The following is a 24256-nucleotide window of genomic DNA, read 5'->3' on the forward strand; positions in this document are numbered from 1 at the left end:
GATGGTCACTGGGGTTGACTAGACATTGCATAAAAGTTACCCTACTCTTGCTTTCTTGTTTCATCTAAAAGATGGCTGTGGGAAACCTCAAGCCTGTTGCAAGGGCACCCTTGGGCTTCCAGAGTCCAGAGATCTCTCTGTGGATGTTCAGTTACACCCCATTACCTGGCCAGTGCCGATACTGTGGAGGTCAAGGCTCTGCAGGGACAGAGCAAATGTTTCACCTCTGAGCCCAGAGAGGTAGCAGCTTTGCCCTTCCTCCTCCTCTGGCTGACTCATTCTAATCCACTCTAGAAAAGGACATGCCTTCCTTCTCACAGCATGATTCACCTGCCTAGGGAAGATGATGCCATTCTGAGTGTATCTGGTGCCATCTCAACTTGATTTAGGCTGCATGAGAGCCTGACAAAAGAGTCAAGCACAGGAGGCAAAGAAGGAACCATGTCTTTCTGGGCCTCACTCTACATATCTATGAAAGGAAGGGCTTAAATTATATGAACTTTTGGTCCTTTCTTGCTTTAACATTCCACAGTTCTATGGATCTATAAATTGCCAATTATGGGAACCTGTTGTTACCAGGAGTGAGAATCCTAGCTATGTCTCCCTGTGTTTACAGCTGAGGAAGCTGGAGCAGGAGGCTGGTACATAGAGAGGACCACTCTCCTTGGATTTAGGGTTGGTCTTTGGGATTCAGAACATAATGCAACAGGCCGGGAGCAGTGGCACACACCTGAAATCCCAGCACTTTGGGATGCCAAGGTGGGCGGATTGCCCGAGCTTGGGAGTTTGAGACCAGCCTGAGCAGCATGGTGAAACCCCATCTCTACAAAAAATACAAAAATTAACTAGGCATGGTGGCGTGTGCCTGTAGTTCCAGCTACTTGTGGGCTGAGAGGACTGAGCCAAGAGGATCCGCCTGAGCCCAGGAGGTGGAGGTTGCAGTGAGCCGAGATCGCACCACTGCACTCCAGCCTGGGCAACAGAGCAAGATCCCATCTATTAAAAAATAAAAACAACATAATGCAACAGCCTTTTGAACAAAGTAACTCTGGCTTTTCTACTTTCATAGCTATTTCCCTCTGAACTTCTACCATATAGGAGATAATGTGGCTCATCATTTTGTTGGTATTTAAATACTGGAAGACAAACCCTAGAATATTGTATTGATTTTTGTTACCCATGAACTATGATGCTTTTTTCTTATATATAATAATAAAATTTTATTTAGAGAAGAAGCAATAAAATCATTTCTAAAGGAAAAAAGTAAAACCTTGATATATCAGCAACAATAGAGACAAGGTTTCACTATGTTGCCCAGGCTGGGCTCAAACTCCTGGGCTCCAGCAATCCTCCTGCCTTGGCCTCCTTGAGTGTTGGGATTACAGGCATGAGCCACTGTGCCCAGACTATCAGCAGCTTCCTAAGCAAATGTCATTTCCAGTAACAGTCAATTGGCTCAATATTTTTTGTTATTCAGATTCAGCCACTTCAGTCTCCAGATGGATTTGAGTCTCCATACAACTATCGTTATTTCAAGGTGCTTTTCCTATTACATACCAGAAAAACACTAACAAAAGAATAAGGCATTTCTTAGACATGGCGTGGATGGAATCTGGGAAAATGGGGAACAAGTAAATGGTTTTACTATCATCATATCACCTAAAGAGAGTCTCAGAAGATTCGTTATATGCGCAAAATCTCCACAGACCATTTCACAGCCTCAAAACTCCCTGGTTAAGGGTGCTGAGGAGCTCTGAGAGAAATCTGAAGGAATTCAGAACTCAGCCATAACCAGTAGACCCTCACATCTGGCACCTGCTCACACATCCCCTCTTCTGCACATCTGGCCCTGGCTGGACCACAGCATTAGCCTCCTAACAAGGGAGCTTGCTTCTGCAACAGCCACAGTGATGCCGTTACCGCTGAGTCAGAGCATGTCACTATTCTGCTCAAAACTGTCATGGATTCCTTCTTTAACTCAGAATATCGACTCCCTTCAATGGCCCACAGGCCCTCCATGATCAGTCCTGCCCCACCCATCACGTTCCTGACATCCTCTCCACCTGCACTATCCATCACTCCCCTCATTCCCTCGCATGGGCCTCGATGCTGTTCTGTGCTGTAAGGCCTTGCAGTGGCTGTCCCTGATGCCTGGTCTATTTTCCCCAGATAACCTCATGGCTAACTCTCTGAGCTACTTCATGTCTTTGCTCAGATATCACTTTCTCACAAGGCCTGACTGCCCTCTTGAAAATTCTAACCTGTACTCCTGGCCCACATTCCTGATCTCTCTTACCCTGCTGTTTCTTATTGTTTCTATAACATGTATTACCTTCTGGTATAAAATATAATTCTACTTAATAGAACAGAATTCAATATAACGTGCTCAGTAATTTATCCCAAGCACCTACAGCAGTGCTTAGCGCTCAGTAAATATTTACTGAATAAATGACTTAGAACGCCTAAACCTCACTGAGTGTTCCCCCTGTGCCAGCCACCACACTCAACATCTTACGTGATTATCTCTTTTCGACTTCACAACATGAGGGACAGTCATTTTCCTCATTTTACAGAAATAGATATGTAGAAAATAACATGAATCTACAGCTCATAGCTGAGGTTAGGACACAAAAGTGTCCACAAGGCAGATTTCTTTGGTAACACATTTTGAAAGGATATTGGGGTAGGAGATGGAACAAGCTTTCAAGTTCTCTGCACTCTCTGCTGTGTTTAGTGGTCTCTATTTTTAGCATTGGTATCTTCTGTCTGAATTATAACTGTTTTGAATGTTAGCATGGTCTTCACCAACTCTAGTAGTTTCAAGAGGTTATAAGCTGGTTGACACACTGGGGGTGGTTGATCAATGTGACATAGGGGTAGGTGAGGGGCATGGTTTAAAGTTAGGGTGCCCAGGGAAAGTCACTCAAGCCTCAGTGTTTGTATACCCAAACTGCTGTCTCTGAGACTCCTTTGCAAATATCTATGTCTGATTCTAAATGGTGGGTTAAAGTGTCTGTAAGTTTCCAGGATTGGCATTCATGGACACTCCTTGGGTTTTCTTTGTTAGAATTTGTGTCCTTCCATCTACTGTACCCTGCTCTAAATCTTGGTTATTTTGGTGCTCAATAGCTTCTCTACAAGAAGGCTAAATCAAAGGAAGCACAATGCAAAACTACATATTGATGTTTCAAGGAAAACCCAGTGGTGTATGATCAAGGGGAGTTGCTGACTGTAACTGGCATGACGTGCCCGCGGAAAGGGTGGGGACTTGGGTATGACGAGGGTTCAAATAACTACTCTGCTCCTTCCTAGTGTAATGAAGAAAAGTCATTTAATCTCCTTGGTTTCCAATTTTCTCATTTACGAAATGAGGATAAAAATTTCTACTGTTCAGAGCTGTTCTAAAGACTCGGTGGTATAGAGAATGCAATGCTGAATTATGTCATATAGGCTGAATTTTAGTCTGTTTAGAATAAATGTCTACTGTTACCATGGAAGGCTGAGGAACAGCTCTAAATCTTCCCATAACCTGAGAAACCTGCTGTGCTGTTCTCTGGTTTTTGTAAGCTATTCATTCTTGTAAGTCATTCATTCTACTTACAAGAATAAGAAAACATTCTTTTTAAATTATTTTCATCTTAATGTATGATCCAGCTTACTTGCAAGAATGGAAGGTGCCTGCTTTCCATAATCCCACCTTTTCTGTAAACATCTGCCTTATTTCATCCTAAGTCCTTATAACATTGGCATTAGGAAAGAGGTCCTCCGGTCATACACTAGACTCTGTTATTCATTTTTAGACTTTCTAGAGCAATGGTTCTGACCTTTGGTGAGTCACAGAGCTCCCTGAAAATCCGATGAAAGCTACAGTCCCTCTCTCCAGAAAAGTTCTCATCTGTGCATAATTTTGCATATAATTTCAGATCATCCAAGACTCTACTGAAACCATTCATGGACAGAGGTTAAGAACCCTTGCCTAATGGTTGCAAAGTGGTCATGAGTAACACTGCTCCTTTAATCCTGATGATATTTTGTTGATTAGCATGAAACAGTAGTAATCTTGTCATTTTAAGAGTTTTTGTTTTCCTAAATTATTTTCTTTATTTTTCCCACTGTGACCAAGAACAAAGGCATTTAGAGTAAGCCGTCCAGAATTTACTTTATAACCCGTGGCTCAGAATACAATTGGTAACTGATCTGTACTGCAAGCGCACTGACACTAAACTAGTCATTGTTCCTAAGACTCACTAAGGTCAGCCAAGCCCTGAGCACATGTAACTCTCCATAGTTTCCACTTTAACCCTGGACATCTAACTACAAAGCAGAGCTAAAAATAGACCAAGCGGAGCACTTACACTCCACAGAGGCACATTTCCAACCCTAGGGGTTTTAATCAACAACACTGTACACAATCCAAAGAGAATGCTTTCATTTAGCATGAAAAAGTTGCTTCATTTTGAGCAAGCTAAAATATAACCTAAAGGAATTATGAAGACTTTGAAGTGTTCAAAAAATATTATCTGCACCTGTGTTCTAGGTCTAAAAAAAGAAAGACTAAAATACCTTCAGGATTGAGTTGGCTTTCTTTGTCTTTCACATTGAATTATTCAAAGGAAAACATATTGGCATTTTTCCCCCTCTTGTTTCTAGGTCAGCATGCTTCTACCAAAAAGTTTAAGTTGTTCAAACATAGCAAGCCATAATAAATACCTACCTACAAAAATATATACATAGTAGGAAGGAAAAAGTAATGAGTTTGAACATAGAAAAATAATTACAGTTCCATTCCCTAGAGAAAGTTTATTGTCTAAGGCTCTTTATGGCCAAAATGGCTAAGTCTCCTGAGGATTATATAGAGCAAATGTTTTCATAATAAAATTTGCTTAAAGGTTTAATTACTAATGATATATCAGATTATGAATAAATATAAATATTGCATATGTGGCTAAAAGAAGGATTTGTATAAAATTAAAATAATTTTAATATAAAATTTTGCAATAGAGTTGAGAAAATAAAGATCCTTTAAAAATACAAATTCATAAAACTCTGGATTCTACAGCACTGGGGAAATGAAATAAGTACACAACTAGTTACCTTGACAACTGCCTTATAATGAAAATGCCCATCTTTTATAAACCTAGCACAGACAGTCCAGGAAAATGGATATTTAAAATGTAATCTTTCTCTATTATATGTATTTTCCTAAATGAGGTTCTTAAGCATATCTGCAGAACATTTTTCAGGGAAACAAATTGAGGCTGTCATATACATTTGGTATTAATTCCTCCCAGCTTTTCTTTGGAAGGCAGTTCGTTTGAAACAAGTGCTAGAAGAAATGAATTCACCTCAGTGACAGTATTTCCATATCTGCAGCCAATGTATGATCCTTATGAATAGCCCACGGCAGAATATGACCTATGAACTTGAGACTGCGAAGTGATCCTGTTCCATTTTAAATGGAATTTCAGAGTGTTGCCATCATACATTCCAGGTAAACCCCAGCAGAATCTGGCTGTTACTGAACCCAGCAGAAGCTCCCAGGAGGCCACCTTCACTGATAAAATGATAGCTATAGATCAGATGCTGCTCAAATCCAAGAGGGATTTAGGAATTTCTGCCTCTGGAAGCATGCGTCACTTCTAGTTAAACTGACCACTCTATTATTTTCTCAATACCTTTTTAGATTGCCAGAGAAAACAGCTTTTCTAGTTGCCCTACCGGATATTTTGTGGACTTAAGTTTTGTAAGACTGAAAACTATGTTACGTTTATAGCAAAAAATGCAACCTATGCCAGATACTTTGGAGAAGAGGATTAGAGGCAGAAGGTGGTTATTGACCACATAGCCCAGAAATGTCTATGTTTTGAAGATCAGCAATTTTTTTTCTGTGGAACACAGATTTTAAATAAAAGTCACATGTATCTTGCAAGTGTTTTTTTAATCTCCATGAACAGGGGATCATTCTGAATATGAAGAAAATAAAACTTGCCTTGGACTGAGAAAGTAAATATCTGCCCATCACTCATCAGGCTGAAATAGCAGCCACAGATAAGCCAACTGCAAAGTGAACAGGAAATGACATTTCTCCAGAGACATTGCTGTTGTAAAGTGTCACGGTAACCCCCTTCTTCGAGTGACTATAGACTCACTGAGAAACTCTTCTCTAATATCAAAGACAATCAGTGAGCTTGCTGTTTAAAATTTTATCAGTAAGAGTAAAACATCTCACTCTTGCCTGCAGGATCTTAGTTGCTTCACTGAAGCAGAGAAGCAGCCTCAATTCCCACTTCTGGTGAGAAGTCCCAGATAAGGGGTTTGGGGATGCAACAGTCCACACTTATCTTAACTTTATTGTTTCCAAAGAAACAGCACCCTGGGTTCACTTTGCAGACCAGACCTGCATCTAAGCTCCACTCTTCCCAGAATCCTAAAATAGCCCCTTTTCCTCTAGTGTTTAGTCTCCTTCATTGCATTGGGTCAATAAACCTAATTTCGTCAGAATACAGGTTGGTTCCTATTATTCTTTGACTGAAATAGGGCCATATTTTTATCAAATGGTCGAGCTAAAGAAACTATTTGTTGCATAAATAGTAGTTCTGAATTTAAGTATTTGCTATTAGATATTGAAAAAATATTTAATAGAATACATCTTTGCAGTAGTTCAGTCTCCTGTGACCTGTGAATTTTAAATTCTATATATCAGCTTCTCATCTAGGCAGAAACATTCTGAGTGCGAGGAAACCCGCTGTGAGTACTGAAATGATCTTTTGTGGCCCTGCTGCTGCTAAAGTAACCTGTGGCAAAATTTCCCTGCTCTTAGAAATAGCAAATTGGCAACACAAGCAAGGCTTGCCCGTGAGAACACCAAGCTCTTTGTGAAGCTAAAAGAGACAATAAAGGGAAATAGGTAGGCATGGGTCCCAGGTCTCCCAACCAAGGTCTGCCTGCACACTTGGTTGAAATGCTGGGCTGCCGTATTTAAGAAGTAACTGGGAGAGGCTGGGCACGGTGGCTCACGCCTGCAATCCTAGCACTTTGAGAGGCCCAGGCGGGTGGAACACCTGAGGTCAGGGGCTCGAAACCAGCCTGGCCAACATAGCGAAACCCCGTCTCCACTAAAATTACAAAATTAGCCGGGCGTGGTGGTGCATGCCTGTAATCCCAGCTACTCAGGAGGCTGAGGCAGGAGAATCGATCGAACCCAGGAGGCAGCAGAGGTTGCAGTGAACTCCAGCCTGGGCAACAAGAGCGAAACTCTGCCTCAGAAAACCAAGACCAAACCAATACAAAACAAGAAGTAACTGGGAGGGTGACTCAGCGCACACGCCTCTTCCCTGAGGTGGGAAGAGTGCTTCCGACATACCCATGGGAGGAGCCATAATCATAGGCTGAGGCCGCCTTCCGACTGACGTCAGAGCTCAGGGCGTACTGTGAGGCCTGCTGCTGGAAGGAGGCGGCGGACGCCTGGCGGAAGGCCTCGGCTTCCTGGCGGTGCGCGGCGGAGGAGCGGCTGCTGTAGGCCGTGGAGCCCTGGGTGTAGATGGCCGAGCGCTTCTTCTCATGCTGGTAGTGGCTCACGGTGGTGCGGAGGTCCTTGTTGCGGTAGCTGAAATCATAGTGCTGGTGGGACCTCTGATAAAAAGGCAAAGACATCCTGTGCCCCTTGAAGGAACCGGGCCACCTGAAGGAAAACAACACTTTTTGAGTGAATTATTAAGGAACAAATTCCATAGAACAAGTCATCTAAATCAATGTGTAAAAATCAATACACTTGGCTGGGTGCCGTGGTTCATGCTTGAAATCCCAACGACCATCTCTTGAGGCCGGGAACTCAAAGTCAACCTGGCCAACACAGTGAGACCCTATCTCTACAAAAAGAAAAAAGAAAAATTTAGCCCGGTGTGGTGTGTGTGTCCGTAGTCCCAGCTACTCCGGAGGCTGAGGCAGGAGGATTGCTTGAGCCCAAGACTTCGAGGCTGCAGTGAGCTATGATTGACCCTTGCACTCAGCTTGGGTGACAGAGCAAGACCCTGTCTAAAAAAATAAAATAAAAATTAATATTCTTATCTTTTCCAAAGAGTAAACCAAAAAGGGTATGAAGTTTAGCATAACTGGATATTCAAAAAACTCTCCACTTCATAGCCCAGATGGGCTTGTCCTGTCATTGTACCTTTTTAAAAAAAATTATATCTAGGAGGTTTTCCTAGAAAAACAAAGTTTTTCTAACCTGGCTATTGTGCTTTTTCCTCAGACTCTCCACAATACATATTTCTAATTTTCTGCCATTTCATTCTTCATTTGGGACTTCATCTGGAAGAATGTGGAAGGATAGAGTCATGTGGTGTTCATTCAACAAATAATTAGCAGCACCTACTGTGCGCCTGGCACCATCCAGCCCATCAAATCCAGTAGTGAGGCTGGGAGTGGTGGCTCATGCCTGTAATCCCAGCACTTTGGGAGGCTGAGGCAGGCGAGTCACTTGAGGTCAGGAGTTGAAGACCAGCCTGGCCAACATGGCAAAACCCCGTCTCTACTAAAAATACAAAAATTAGCCTGACATGGTGGTGGGCACCTGTAGTCCCAGCTACTCCGGTGGCTGAGGCAGGAGAATCACTTGAACTCAGAGGCAGAGTTTGGAGTGAGCCGAGGTTGCGCCACTGCACTCCATACTGGACAACAGAGCAAGACTCTGTCTCAAAACAAAACAAAACAAAAAAATACAGTGGTAAACAAAACAGACAAAATGCCTGCTGTAATCACCTTGTTCAGAACCATACAGTCTACTGCAGGAGAAAGACAATAGAGAAAACAAGTCAAGTATGACATAGGTTAATATGCCAAGAACCAGAGAAAAACAAAGCAGGTAAGAGGGATGGATGCAATTTTCAACAGCCTCAGCAGGGATAGCTTCCCTAGAAAGTACATCTGAGCATGAGACTTTCTGGGGAAGAGTATTCCAGAAGGAAGACCAGAGCAAAGGCACTGAGGAATGAACATGACTATCGTGCTCCAGGAACCGCTGATTGGCAGGGGTTCTGGGGTGGGAGAGGTATAGGAGATGATGTCAGAGAGGTGAGCTGTGAGCATGGGGGATGGGCTGGTAGTGTAGGGTCATGTAGGTAGCAGTAAGGACTTCAGCTAATACTGTGAAAGGGCTGAGAAGCCATTGGAAGACTCTGAGCTGAGACTCATTCTTGCCGATGTCTGAAGATCGACTGTGGAGGGAAGAGAGTGAAAGCCAGGAGACCTATGAAAGGGCTGAGTTGTATCCTCTCAGAATTCCTAGGTTGAAGCCCTAACCTCCAGTACCTCAAAATGTGACCATATTTGGAGATAGGGTCCTTAAAGAGGAAGTTAAGTTAAAATTAGGCCATTAGGATGGGCCCTAATTCTATATGATGGTGTCTCTATAGGAAAAGAAAACCAAGACCCAAATATGTATATAACAGAGGGAAGGCCATGTGGAGACACAGGGAGAAGACAGCCATCCATGAGCCAAGAATAGACCTGAGAAGAGACCAACCCAGCTGACACCTTCATCTTGGACTTCAGCCTCCAGAGTTGTAAGGTAATAAATTTCTGTTGTTTAAGCCACCCAGTCCATGGCACTTTGCTGGCAAAAGAATACAAAGTCCACTGCAATTGTCCAGGCTAGAGGTGACAGGGGTAGCAGTGAAAGTGTGAGAGGTGGTCAAGCTCTGCACAGGTTTTGAAGTTAGAACCAATGGCATTTGCTGAAAGTTGTGAATTAGGATGTGAAAGAAAGAGATGACTCCAAGGTTTTTGCCTGAGCAATTGAAAGACAAGTTGCTATTAACTGAGATGGGGAGGAATGTGGGAAAGTATCAATTTGGGGTGGAAAAACAGGCGATTGATTTTAATGCTCTACATCTGAGACGCCTGTTAGACCTCCCAGAGGAGACATTTTAAGTGGGAGTTGGATACGTGACTCTGGAGTGCAGGGGAGAAGTCCAGGATGCAGATTTACATTTGGGAGTCAACAGCATATAGGTGGTATTGAAAGCCAAGAAAACAGATGAGCACCATTATACACGGAAAAGAAAGTCCTAAAAGAAAACAGATGAGCACCATTATACACGGAAAAGAAAGTCCTAAAAGAAAACAGGTGAGAACCATTATACACGGAAAAGAAAGTCCTAAAAGAAAACAGGTGAGAACCATTATACACGGAAAAGAAAATTACAGGCATGGTGGCTCACGCCTGTAATCCAGCACTTTGAGAGGCCAAGGCAGGAGGATTTCCTGAGCCCAGAAGTTTGAGACCAGCTTGGGCGACATGGTGAGACCTTGTCTCTATCATAAAAATCTAAGATAAAATAAAATAAATAAAATAAAGTTCTAGAACTGAACCCTGGAGTATGCTAATCTTATATATAAGCTCTCTCAAATCTCACAAACACTTCAAGCAAAGGTATAGTCTCAAAGCAGAAAAAAAAAACAACAAAAAAAACACAACTGTTTGCTCCATAAGGAACATACAGGCTTCTAGTCTCCCTACATAAAGAGGTAAGAGAGTCGATTCCCAGGGTGGCAGCTGGCATTGTGAACTTCAGCTAACAGTTCTACTGAAAGTCAAAGGGTATGTTTGTTTAGCATAGGGTGGGGAGACATCACATTGCCTTAGCATTCTTGAATAGTCTATCCACTGAAGCAGGCCTATCAGCCATGTTGACAACCCTGGATGAAGTAATAGTTTTATAAAAGCTCCACCCCCCAAGTGTTTTAATGCTGTAGAATTAGTTTTAAAGTGATCTGTTTTCTCCAAATGTCATTTTTTTAAAAATTCAAAATGAAGAATGAATCCTTCTAAACTCAGCATATTCTTTGTCAAGTTTAAAACTACTTTTTATTTAAACTATTTTAAAAGTCAGCATGTATTCCCTAGAGAAGAAAATCGAGCAAACTTCACTCCAGAAATATTTATCTTAGGGCTCATGGAAGATATCAATCTACATGGCATTTCCTAAGAGAAAAAAATAGCTACTAGCAAGCAACTTTGCTTCAACCCTTAAATAGATGGCTATTTTCTGTTACAAAATATAGAGGATAATTACCATGTATAACTAATAACTACTAGACGAAAGGGGTTAGAAAATGTTAATACAGAATTATATTAGGCAGTTATAAAGATATTAGAGAAGTTTCTGTTATGATACTACATTGTAACATGGCACATGTTATTTTAATGATTTTCAAATAAATAATAAAGAACCTTGTTATGTTATAAACTAAATTCACTCCCCAGATGATTTGAAATGCTGTTATTTTCACAAAATAAAATCTTTAAATATCTTGCCCCAATACTATTTTTTACTCTGTTTCATTTCTCCCAAATACATTTATTTTTAATAATACTTAATATTCCTCTCACATAGATAGTAGGTTACAAGTAAACGGGGTTTGACTTGAAGTCCTCCCTGCTGTTGTCACAGTCCTGACCTCTGGAACAAAGGTACAACCACCTCCTCTTCATCAAGTAAGCCCTTGAAGTTAACTAAAGCCAGGATTAGCCCCAACACATGACAGCTGGAGAAGGTTGGGAGGAAAGATGGTTTTAGTGTCTTTTGTTTCTTTAAGACCTAAATTTTCTTTCTGAAAATAATTTGAGAATTTAGGAAGAAATACAAATTCCGTAGCTGTAATTTATGATACCTTTGTGCAGTCATTAAAGGGCAAAAGCTGATGAAAACGATTCCCAGAAAAATCGCTATGTGGGGCTCTATGTTGCCTCTGAAATATTACTTAACTGTTTTGAGGCCATATCATTGTGCACGCTCACATTTACCCACATTGCATTGTCACAGCAAGATCCCTGAATTATAAACTAGTGACTTCAGAGTTAATTTTTCTTCTTTCGGTCTAATTTGTACCCAGGGAGCATTGTATGGCACCCACAGGATTGAAAACACAGGGCCTCCTGTCTCTCACCCATTTCAGATTTCAACCAAACCGTGCTTGGAAGGAGCACTAAACACACGCTTGCAGTTCAATCCGAGGCAAATACGACCTCCTTACAGTTCCAGGAACAGCAGCTTAATTTCAAAAGAATACAGTGATGTGAGAGAAGAGCTGTGCCAGCCCAACTGGCACCCGGCTGTTCTGGTTTCCCTCCCTGGAGCTTCTCTTTCCTATTTCTCTGTGATTCTGACATCTCTTTGAGAAAACTGCTGAGTTCAGAAGACAGAAAGAAAGCACTTACACTGCAGTGCTGCTAAGCTCATAAGCTATCAAGTGCATTCTTCTGCTTCAGTGTCACACTTACCAGTTTCCAAAGGAGTGATGGTGGTGGAAATGTTCCGATGAGGCCGAGGAGCTGGATGAGAGAATGAAAACTCCGCCTAGGTTGAGTCCAAGAAAATGTTAAGAGGCAGGGCTAAAGACAGGACCCTGGAGGCCAGTTCAAAAATAATGCATGTGGTCAGGCAGTCGAATGTCAGGCCACACAACCAGCCTTTTATGGCCAAGAAAGCAGTTAAATATAGCAGCAGATGGGGAGGGGAGTCCCAAACCAGGAGGAGGAGAGGGGCGCGGGCAGGTAGCTGCCTCAGTGATATAATTGTATAATGCCGGTCAATGGGTCTGGCCCAATTAAACAAAATATAGGATTTTTATTTGGCAACAGGAGCTATTTTCAATGTCACTTTATCATTAGATAATGTAAAAGTGTAATGGAAAGAGTGGTTTGTGTTAACAGCTAAAAATAGGTGTAGTAATATGAGTCTCAAAATGGACTTCATGGAATTTTAATGCCAAGATATGGTTCTGGGCATGCTGTTAGTAACACACGTACAGTACATTTAAAAGATACAAAGTGAAAAAAGAACTTGAAGCTAACTAAAGGCAAAATAAGGAAGAAATGGGTTACACGTGGTGGCAATTTTTACCTGACATCACAGTCACTATTTCTCTCATTTCAGGAAAATTTACAAGGTGAGGTCCTAGCTTCAAGCCTGACTCTCTCTCTCTCTCTCTATATATATATAGATATATATTTTTGGGGGGGGTGGGGGATGGAGCCTCGCCCTGTCGCCCAGGCTGGAGTGCAGTGGCGCGATCTCAGCTCACTGCAAGCTCTGCCTCCCAGGTTCAAGCCACTCTCCTGCCTCAGCCTCCCGAGTAGCTGGGACTACAGGTGCCCGCCACCACGCCCGGCTAATTTTTTGTATTTTTAGTAGAGACGGGTTTTACCGTGTTAGCCAGGATGGTCTCGATCTCCTGACCTCGTGATCCACCTGCCTCAGCCTCCCAAAGTGCTGGATTACAGGCGTGAGCCACCGCGCCTGGCCAGGCCTGAATATTTGATTCCCTGTTCATTAACTAAAGCCTTTTGAGATGCAACTCAGTGTTTCATCCTTCCTAACTCAGAGTAGGGTCAGTCCATCTAACAAGAGATTCCCTTTCTTCGTTCTTTAAATGGTGTGACCAATGAAGAGGAGGTATAACCCGGTAGTGACAGCCTGTGTTGATTCAGACCAGATCTAGATCCCACTATACTGATAGCACTTAGTAGCCATGTAATCTCTAGCAGTTTATTTCTCCTTCCTAAGCTTCAGGTTTTTTGTCTATAAAATGGGGATAATAATATCCAAATTATAGGATTGCTGTCGTGATTAAATGTGATACTGCAGACACAGCACTTGACCTAGTGACAGTTACATAATATAGACTCAGTAAATATCAGCTATTATTACTGACACCAATAATATAAAAACTCATTGTTAGATTATATGTATGCAGTAGGTTGGTGTTTTGATCTATTGGCCTTATGTTCTGACAGTGATGTTACATCAACTGAATAAAGGTTACTTGTGTCTATCAAAATTGTTTTTCTTTTTGATACAGGGTCTCACTCTGTTGCCCAAGCTGGAGTGCAGTGGTGCAGTCTTGGCTCACTGCAACCTCTGCTTCCCAGGCTCAAGCAATTCTCCCACCTCAGCCTCCCGAGTAGCTACAGGTGCGTGCCACCAAACCCGGCTAATTTTTTTTTTTTTAACTTTTGGTAGAAATGGAGTTTCACCATGTTGCCCAGGCTGGTCTCAAACTCCTGGATTCCAGTAATCCACCTGCCTCAGTCTCCCAAAGTGCTGGAATTACAGGCGTGAGCTACTGCACCCAGCCTCTATCAAGATATTGAACAGACTCAATATTATAGTATACTTCATCATGACTTTCTTGATGATCACTACAGTTAACACTGTTCAGGACCTATCCAGTGCCAGACATTGGGATAGGCAGTTTATATACATGATCCCACTGACTTCTTATCATACCTTGCAAAGTACAGCTCCATTACCTCGTTGAGGAAAGCAAGGCTTCTAGAAGGGAAGGCATTTGCCAAAGATCACACAGCTGGTAGATGACAAAAACGCAACTTCATTCAGAGATATTTGATTCCAAACGCTGTGTACTTGTAGTCATGTATTGCTATCTCCTCCAGTGTACTTTGCTGGTAAGAAACTAGATATTTTGAAATGGCCCTTCAAGTGCAATATGGGTCTTCACTTGTAATAGAGGGTTAGCTTCTGAGCTACTCAAAGTATGTAAAAGAATCTATTCCACCTAGTTCTGATCCAGTTACCTGTGAAATTCAGCCTGGAATTTCTTCATATACATACATCTGCTATTAGTGAGCATGTGGACATTTTAGCTATCTGGAAGCTATAGGCGAGTTTTCCAAGTGTTATGTTCCCCAAGCATCCATTTGTTCTCTAAACATCCAATACAGAATGCAGTGATTCTTCTCAAGTCTTATCCACCAGCCATTAGAATGATTCCTGGTGAGCCGTTTCTCTAGAGAATATTGGTAAATTGCCCCAAATCTTCTCAAAGCAGAAAAGAGGAAAAATAAACAAAAATAGGAGATATAAGTCCTCCTAATAATAGCTAATATTTAATGACTATTTGCTATATGCCAGGATGTAACACTGTTTTACAAGATCTTATTTGATTATCATATACATGAATATCATGAAAACATTTTATGGATTAAGAAACTGAGATTTACAGCCAGACATGGTGGCTTACACCTGTAATCCCAGCACTTTGGGAGGTCAAGGCAGGCAGATTGCTTGAACTCAGGAGTTCGAGACCATCCTGGGCAACATGGTGAAACCCCATCTCTACAAAAAGTACAAACATTAGCCAGGTGTTGTGGCATGTGCCTGTAGTCCCACCTACTCGGGAGGCTGAGGTGGGAGAATTGCTTGAGCCTGGGGAGGTCGAGGTTGCAGTGAGCCAAGATCATACCACTGCACTCCAGCCTGAGCAACAGAACGAGAGACCTTGTCTCAAAAAGAAACAAACAAAAAAAAATTGAGATTCAGAGAGATTAGCATCCTTAAAGTCACACAACCAGAATGTGACAGAGGATGGAACCCAGCACTGTTCCACACAGAGCATAGCCTCCTATATATCACACTGTGCTGCCTCTCAACCATTTAACTGTGTGTGTATGCCTGTTTGTGTGTATGTGTGTGTGTGCACAAACACACAGTTATGTTGATAGAGAGTACCATGTGCCAGTACTGTCCATTAGAAGGAAGAACTGTTACAGAAGAAGAGTTCCATTTATGTTTCTTATGTAACAGACAATAATTTATCAGGTCAGAATGTACTGGCTACAAGTATCAATACATTTAAATATTTACTGAACTTTCATCCTTGTTAAAAATACAAAAATGGGAAAAGTCCACACACACTATGGAAAAACTAAAATATTATCATTGATTCATTGATACTCAGGATCCCTGTGAAAGCCAGAGTTTATTCCAAACAAATATAAAATAAGTTTAGACAAAAGCAGCATGAGCTAGACCCAGGAGAATCTCCTAAGTGATCTTTCTGCTGTGGTATCATCTAGATTCAGGTTTTTCTAACAGCAAATTTATCTGAATTACAACTAGCTACATAATAAATTACATATGGTGATGTACTGGATAATAAAACTAAAGAAGAAAAACTTGGGCTCATATGAATCAATTATTGTAACTTAGTTATGATTCCTTTACAGATGTGGACTCTAGTCAATTACTCTTACTCATTATACACTTACAGATTTGTAATTATCCTGAAAACTTAATGGAATGCTAACCAGTGGTTAATTTCAAATTTCCCAGAAAACCATCTAATGTAAAAAACACTTTTTAAAAAGTATATAAGCCTAGAAACTTCAGAAAATATTTGCTTCCAGAATTATAGCCAGTTTTCAAAAACAGTTTTAAAGTAGATACATTCTCTCTTCCAACTAACTATAAATGCATTAATATTTTTATAAGTGTGAAGTGATGAGTTTAACTAACAATAGTGTATCCTAAAAGCCAAAATAAATGTATGAATTGTATTTAGCCACCTATCAATTTTCCAGCTCATTTTTGTTTTATAGACTAGGTAGTTAGCACAAATCTATACACGAGCGAATAAACAAAAGAAATAGTCTTCATTAATTAAATATAATGGAAACAAACAAAAATTAAACTCCAACTGAAATGAAGAACATTTTTTCTTAACTTGCTGGTTTTAGTTAACAAATAAAACTCATGCATCAATAATATACAAAAAGGCCCACATTTACTCAAGTCAGTTGATAAAGCATTTACTGAAAACCTGTAAGATATCAGGCATTGTACTATGTCCTAGTATACAAAAGTAACTAATTCATGCCCTCAAAGTAGCCACTAAAGTGATGGATTAGAGCCCTTTGTCTTTGTTGGGTAGACAAAAATTACATAAGACTATTTATGTTACAGTGTGATAGGTGAATGATGAAATGATGGACACAGCACAGAGGAGTATGTGATTAGTTTTTATAGCTGTACAAAGCAAACACAAAAAGAATCCCTCTCCTTTAAAAGATAGGGATTAGCCAGTGTGGTGGCTCACACCTGTAATCCCAGCACTTTGGGAGGCCGAGGCCGGTGGATCACTTGAGATCAGGAGTTTGAGATGAGCCTGGCCAACATGGTGAAACCTCATCTCTACTAAAAATATAAAAATTAGCTGGGTGTGGTGGTGCGCACCTGTAATCCCAGCTACTCTGGGAGCTGAGGAGGGAGAATTGCTTGAGCCCAGGAGTCGGAGGCTGCAGTGAGCCGAGATGGCGCTCCAGCCTGGGTGACAGAGCAAGACTCCGTCTCAAAAAAAGAAAAAGAAAAAGAAAAAATAATAAAGGGATAAAGGGATTAAGGGAGCAAATCTACTGTGCAAAGCACTATGCTACATATGGGGAAGCAAAAATGACTGACACTGGCCCCAGAAACAGGGATTTCCAAATTCTAAGCAATATTTCTTCAATGGAGATGCTTTCCACGGAAGGAAAGGCTTAAATAAATTGTTCAGTGAGCTCTTTTGAAAGCTGTAAATTTGCTGTATCCTTCCTACCTCAGTGTTGCCTAATTTATAGGCAACACTAAAATAGAAAGACACCATATTTGGCATCTAGTCCTGTTGTTTATTAACTTTGAAAAATCATTTCACCTCTCTGAAGCTCCATTTTCTCATCTGTAAACTAAAGGGCTTCGAGCCAGATGATCACTAAGGTGCTTTCCAGCTCTAATAACCTGTGCTATCAATCCACAAAGTAACTGTTCTATTCTTGCTTTGCTCATAAGCAGATTAGCAGCATTCTGTGCGGAGCAATTTGTGGGAAGAATAAAACAAAGCCTCCTTGATCCAAAAATTCTGCTTCTACCTGCTGGCTCACATCTGAAATACTCCTCCCTGAGAGTGTCATTTTATGACTTTAATCCCTATTATGCTGCAAATAATCCAGAAAGATATTTCAGTATGTTATTGTTTCTTTTAAGTCTTTGTGTGTGATGAGTGGGGGAGATGGAGGGAAGCAGAGCCAGTGGTGAGTGTGGGAGTGGCTGGAGGGTGGGGCCTAGGACTCTTATCAGAAGCCAAATTTCATCTAGCTATTAAATGAACTAGATCTAAACTAGGTGAACTAAAACTAAAATTAGTTTTGTTTTGTTTTGTTTTTGAGACACAGGCTTGCCCTGTCGCCCAGGCTGGAGTGCAATGGCACAATCTCAGCTCACTGCAACCTCCGCTTCCCAGGTTCAAGAGATTCTCCTGCCTCAGCCTCCGAGTAGCTGGGACTACAGGAGCCTGCCTTGACACCCGGCTAATTTTTGTATTTTTAGTGGGTTTTGCCATGTGTGCCAGGTTGGCCTCAAACTTCTGACCTCAAGCCTCCCTCAGCCTCCCAAAGTTCTGGGATTACAGGCATGAGCTACTGCGCCTGACATAAAATTAGATCTAAATCTAAAATTAGATCTAGTTTGAATGTTGAGTGTATCTGGGCAATGGCAAAATTAAGGCCAGTGCAGTTGACATCTTGCATCAGAATCCACAGACTGTGAGGGGCCCCTGTGAGCTCCCTTCCCAGTTGTGGATGGGGGAAGAAGTGCTGGGTTAAGCCCAGCCCTGGAAAAGGGCATGCCTGCCATGGTGCAGAACTGGTAGTAGGCAAGTGGTGGGACAGGGCCCAAGCCTTAGTCAGATCTTTGCCTATTACCCTGTCCTCTAGACTAGACTCCAAGCCATTAGGAAGCACAAACATAATTCCACAGTGGTCTTGGTTTTTGTGAAATGCTCCACTCATGCTTATGTAAATGGAATTATTATTATTATTTTTTGTTGTTTGGTTATTTGTTGTTGTTGTTGTTGTTTGAGATGGAGACTCACTCTGTCTGCCCAGGCTTGGGTGCAGCGGTATAATCTCAGCTCACTGCAACCTCCACCTCTTGGGTTCAAGCAATTCTCTGCCTCAGTGTCCTGAATAGCTGGGATTGCAGGCACCCGCCACCACGCCTGGCTAATTTTTTTTTGTATTTTTAGTAGAGACAAGGTTACACCATCTTGGCCAAGTTGGTATTGAACTCCTGACCTTGTGATCCACTCACCTCGGCCTTCCAAAGTGCTGGGATTACAGGCGTGAGCCACCGTGCCCGGCCTATTATTATTATTATTATTATTATTATTATTATTATTATTTTGAGACGGAGTCTCGCTTTGTCGCCCAGGCTGGAGTGCAGTGGCACTATCTCGGCTCACTGCAAGCTCCGCCTCTCAGGTTCACGCCATTCTCCTGCCTCAGCCTCTCAAGTAGCTGGGACTACAGGCGCCCACCACCACACCCAGCTAATTTTTTTTGTATTTTTAGTAGAGGCGGGGTTTCGCCGTGTTAGCCAGGATGGCCTCCATCTCCTGACCTTGTGATCCTCCCGCCTCGGCCTGCCAGAGTGCTGGGATTACGGGAGTAAGCCACCGCGCCCGGCCTGGGATTACTTTTTATTCTTCATTAGTCGCCCATATTCTCTCTTCTCAATTCCTTCCTGCATCAAAGAAGTTCATTTTGCCCATCTGAACCTTCTTCCCCTGTTCACAGGAGGAGGGAAGCCCTTTATTTGTTAAGGTGCACCTGGCCCTTGAATTGTTAGATAATTGAGTAGAAGCTGATAACATACTTCCCTATAAACCAAAGGCGGGGGATAGCAAGTGGCCTTTGTTGAAGCTCCCAATACAGAGGGGGAGGAGTGATCTTGGCCTCTTCCAGAGCCCCAGACCCCAGAACAAAGGCTTGGCCCCTCTCTCCCTAGACTACCCTTTATGGAGGTGAAGGAGAGCAGAGTCAGGATGAACGGGCAGCGTCTTAAATGCCGAACATGTCCAGAGTCCAGCCTTAGCCACATTTAGTATGTCCCAAGGCCATGGAAAGTTGACCGTGGTTATGCTGATTCACACCCTCCTCCTACCACGCCCTTCCCTGCCCCGCTCTGGTTAATGAAGAATGGTCTGCATGCTGTGTTATGGCTGAGGACAAAGAACAGGTCAGGCAGCCAAGGCTGGTTAATCTTTTTGCTTTCCTGTGTCTGTCAGGAATTGGGTTGACTTAGACTGAAATATTGCCCTTTCATCATTCACCAGTGATTGTCAGTAAATGTTGTGTTTGAATTTCCAGAAATACGACACAATTTCAAAATCTTGCACTTTGAGAAGACAGATGGCCCCATCAGTATTTTCACGTAATGGCATTAGCAACTAGAACTAGAATCAAACTACTGGAGAATCAAAATTCCATTTCATGAATCTGTTCATTTGTAACCCTAATGCATGCATTATGTGGGATTTGCTGAAGACCTAAGGAATGTCGTGTTCCATTCATTCGCCAGCATGAAGGGTGCACTGGATGGAGAGTAGAAGTGCTGCAGTAAACCAGGCACTGGGATTGAGGACAGAATGTGGACTGTCGCTATGACAAAGGGAGAATGCATTCAGACAGAGCTCACTATGTCCTCTTCTGCTTCATACCTTCCAATGGCTCCTCACTGCCTGTTCTTCCCCAGGTGGCCTCCTCAGCATGGCATGAGAGCATCTTCACCTATGAGCCTCCGTAATTCTCCAGCTCCGCCCCTCTCCATTCCCCTGCCTGCCTCCTGAGTTTCAACCACAGGTAATTCCTTGCAAGCCCTCAAACTCCAGGACTCCAGTGCCCCGGTTCCCTCACACCTGTTGCTCCTCTCAGCCCTGCCAGCACACGCACACTTCCTCACTACCTTCACCCCGCTCCTTCAACACCCTGTGCCATCTCCTTCTGGGAGACTTCCCTACTTCCACTAGGATGGGAATTTTGTCTTGTAGTATTTATGTGTTTACTTTTCTGTCTCTGCACAGTGATAGTCACTGGTAGGAGTGGGATCTCTATGGCTAGGTGCTCCCAGTACCTAGCAAAGCTCCTGACCCACAACAGGCCTTTAATAAAGAATTACTGAATGAGGAAAACTGGGAAATGTGGCATAGGACAACTCCTCAGGACATAGGGACTCCTTAGAGATGGGAAAAGCAAGGGCTAGGAGTCAGTGTGGCCAGGGATCAGCTGTTCAGCTGTGGGGAGGCCAACTGCTGCAAGCCCCTCTTAACCTGCCTGTGAGGCTCAGGAGCTGGTGGGTAGATTCTGGGAGTGGGACAAACCCCTAAGCCAGAAAACTGCCTGCACCTATAGTCCGGGCCAGGGAGCTGGAGGTGAGTATTAGAAAGCAAGACCCCAAAGCCCATTTTCTAACATTTTTTGTCTCTACCTGTTTTTCTGTCTATTCATAAATAGATATTTGGAATTATAATGACTTCCAAATGATGAGATGCTTTCTTTCTTTCTTTTTTTTTTTTTTTAACTTTCTTGTTTGTATTTTTTTTACTTGATTTTAAGATATAATTAGCATCAAGAACTGTGAAGGTATATACATACAACGGAATATTATTCAGCCTTAAAAAGGAATGAAATCCTGACACACACTACAACATGGATAAACTCTGAAGACATTATGCAAAGTCAAACAAGCCAGTCACACAAGGACAAATAGTGTATCATTCCACTTATATGAGGTACCTAGAGTAGTTGAGTTTATAGAGAAAGTAGAACAGTGGTTGCCAGGGGCTAGGGAAAGGGGGTAATGAGGAGTATTGCTTAATGGGTAGAGTTTCAACATGGAATGATTAAAAAGCTCTAGAGCAATGTGAGCTGGGTGCGGTGGCTCACACCTGTAATCCCAGCACTTTGGGAGACCAAGGCGGGCGAATCACAAGGTCAGGAGTTCAAGACCAGCCTGGCCAACATGGTGAAACCCGGTTTTTACTAAAAATACAAAAAAATTATCTGGGCATGGTGGCAGACGCCTGTAATCCCAGCTACTCGGGAGGCTGAGGCAGGAGAATCGCTTGAACCCAGCATGCGGAGATTGCAGTGAGCCGAGATCGAGCCACTGCACTCTAGCCCAAGGGGCTGTGTGAGACTCCATCTCAAAAAATAAATTAATTAATTTTTAAAAAGCTCTAGAGATGTGTAATGGTGATAGTTATACAACATTGTAAATGTACTTACTGCCACTGAACTGTATCCCTAAAATGGCTAAAATGGTAAATTTAATGTTATGTATATTTTACCACAATTCTTTAAAACAAGAACCCAGGAGTCAGAGATTTTACTCTACGTGCAAGCTAAAAAGTGAGCCTGCTACAGTTTCATGGGTGTTAACAGAAGACACAAGACAAAGAGCTTTACTCCTGACAGCAAGAGCAGTGACTGAGTGTCAGCATATTCTTCACTGGTTTGCCAGTCCCCAATCCCCATGTTCCCACAGGACAACGTGATAAAGACCAGGTGACACCTGCAGTCACGGTGGGCTGCATTACAGAAGAAAAATCTTGACTTTAGAGCACCTGACTGTTTCATCATGAGCATTCAGCTTACCTGCCCTTTGCCGCAGAGGGAGATATTCTTGTTCCACGGGATAGTAAGCGTGTCTGCCTTTTGCTCTGGCTGGAGATACTTCCTCTGTCTTCAAAGGCTGCAGAAACAGGCTGGAACAAAGGAGAGCCAGAGTTTCGCTTGAAACATGTGCTGAAACACAAGAGACCCGTGGAGAATTGTCTCCCAACAATGACTGTGTGTTATTTTTACAAAAACAATATGTTTTTTTTTTCCTTTAAAAGTAAGAACCAGAATCTGAGTCTCCAGTTTCAATTCATTTCGAATTTCCTTTTAACAGTTTATAAGTTTATAGCAATAAAACTGACACACCATAAATTAATCCATTTTAAGAGTAAAGTTTAGTGAGGTTTAGTCAATTTTTACATTGTGCAACCATCACCAAAGTCCGGTTTTTTTTTTTGTTTTTTTTTTTTATAGGTTAACTTTTCTTTTTTTTTTTTTTTTTAATTTATTTATTATTATTATACTTTAAGTTCTAGGGTACATGTGCATAACGTGCAGGTTTGTTACATATGTATACTTGTGCCATGTTGGTGTGCTGCACCCATCAACTCGTCCTTTACATCAGGTATAACTCCCAATGCAATCCCTCCCCCCGCCCCCCTCCCCATGATAGGCCCCGGTGTGTGATGTTCCCCTTCCTGAGTCCAAGTGATCTCATTGTTCAATTCCCACCTATGAGTGCAAAATCCGGTTTTAAAACACAACTATCACCAAAATCCAGTTTTAAAACACTTCCATCACCCAGAAAGGTTTCCTCAGGCTTATCTGCAGTGAATCCTGGGCCCCACGCATGCCCGAGGCCACCACTGACCTCTGTCTCAACAGTTCAGCTTTTTCTAGAAATTTCACACAAATGGAATCCTACCATATGTAGTCTTTTGTGTCTGGTTTCTTGGCAAGATGTTTTTGAGTTTCGTCTGTGGTGGTGTGTGATTTGGCAGGTTGTTTCTTTTTATTGCTAAGAAGTGTTTCATTGAAAGACTACATTGTGTTTTTCCATTCATCAACTAACGGACATTTGCATTATGCCTGGTTTGAGGCTATTATGAATAATGCTAACTTAAATCTTAAAACTTAAAATCTATTTTTCCTTATTTAACCGAATGAAACACCAAAGCACTGACCAGGATGGGCATGGTGGTTCATGCCTGTAATCCCAGCACTTTGGGAGGCCAAGGTAGGCTAATTGCTTGAGCTTAGGAGTTTAAGACCAGCCTGGGCAACATGGCAAAACTCCATCTCTACAAGAAATACAAAAAATTAGCTGGGTGTGATTGCATGTGCCTGTAGTCCCAGCTACTTAAGAGGCTGAGGCAAGACAATTGCTTGAGCCCAGGAGGTCGAGGCTGCAGTGAGCTATCATCATGCCACTGTCCTCCAGCCTGGGCGACAGAGTGAGACAAAACAAAAAAAAGCAAAACAAAAACTAAAGTATAGAGAAATTCAGTTATTTGCTCTAGAACACACAACTAAAAAGTATTAGAGCTAGGATTCAAATTCAGATAATTCAGATCCAGAGTTAATATGCTTAACAGTGTGCAACATTTCCTCATAAATAAAAACAAAGCATTTCTGATGAAATTCTACTTCTACAATTTCTAAAATAATGTAGATACCATTTTTTCATGTGAGACAGGTCTACATTTCCAAGTATAAATGTGATTACATTCTGTTTTCCTCTTTCTCTCTCATTCCCCAACAGTCTCTTTTCTTCCCTCAGTCCACACTGAAGCAGAAATGAAGATGTAAGAACAAAACAAAACCACCCTTCAGACTTTGCAGTCTCACATACGAGCTTGCAGAGCTAGCGTTTCCTATCTTGCTCACTAGATAACACTAAGCTTTAAAGGAAGAGGAAAAAGGCAGAGTACACTAGAATGGGTAAGCCAGGATTGATAGAAGGGATAGGTGGTCCTCAACCTGGAAGGAAAAGGACATTTGGTGGAAAGAACAGGGGAGCAG

At 42.0% G+C, this 24256-nt stretch overlaps 2 protein-coding genes across 18 annotated transcripts in view; one reads left to right on the forward strand and one right to left on the reverse strand.

Annotated features, from left to right (window-relative positions):
* LOC126941171 (myosin regulatory light chain 12B) overlaps positions 1–24256 on the forward strand; it is a 392918-nt gene that overhangs the window by 319183 nt on the left and 49479 nt on the right. The window contains exon 1 of one of the 14 annotated variants that reach the window (XM_050767505.1): positions 18413–18422. The exons of the other annotated variants lie outside the window; for them this stretch is intronic. The gene's annotated coding sequence lies outside the window, so the exon portion shown is untranslated. Of the gene's footprint in view, positions 1–18412; positions 18423–24256 lie in introns of those variants that run through there. 14 annotated transcript variants of the gene reach the window in all.
* The window catches only part of MYOM1 (myomesin 1), a 177807-nt gene that overhangs the window by 134042 nt on the left and 19509 nt on the right, over positions 1–24256 (reverse strand). For 2 of the 4 annotated variants that reach the window (XM_050767428.1, XM_050767432.1), the window contains exons 2-3: positions 22271–22380; positions 7364–7681 (exon numbers count right to left, since the gene is read on the reverse strand). In XM_050767428.1, the coding sequence (XP_050623385.1) occupies positions 7364–7681; positions 22271–22380 (428 nt within the window). Of the gene's footprint in view, positions 1–7363; positions 7682–8227; positions 8321–12283; positions 12454–22270; positions 22381–24256 lie in introns of those variants that run through there. The other 2 variants (XM_050767429.1, XM_050767431.1) reach the window with 2 other exon arrangements.

The sequence above is a fragment of the Macaca thibetana genome, chromosome 18, assembly GCF_024542745.1.
Source record: "Macaca thibetana thibetana isolate TM-01 chromosome 18, ASM2454274v1, whole genome shotgun sequence".
NCBI lineage: Eukaryota > Metazoa > Chordata > Mammalia > Primates > Cercopithecidae > Macaca > Macaca thibetana.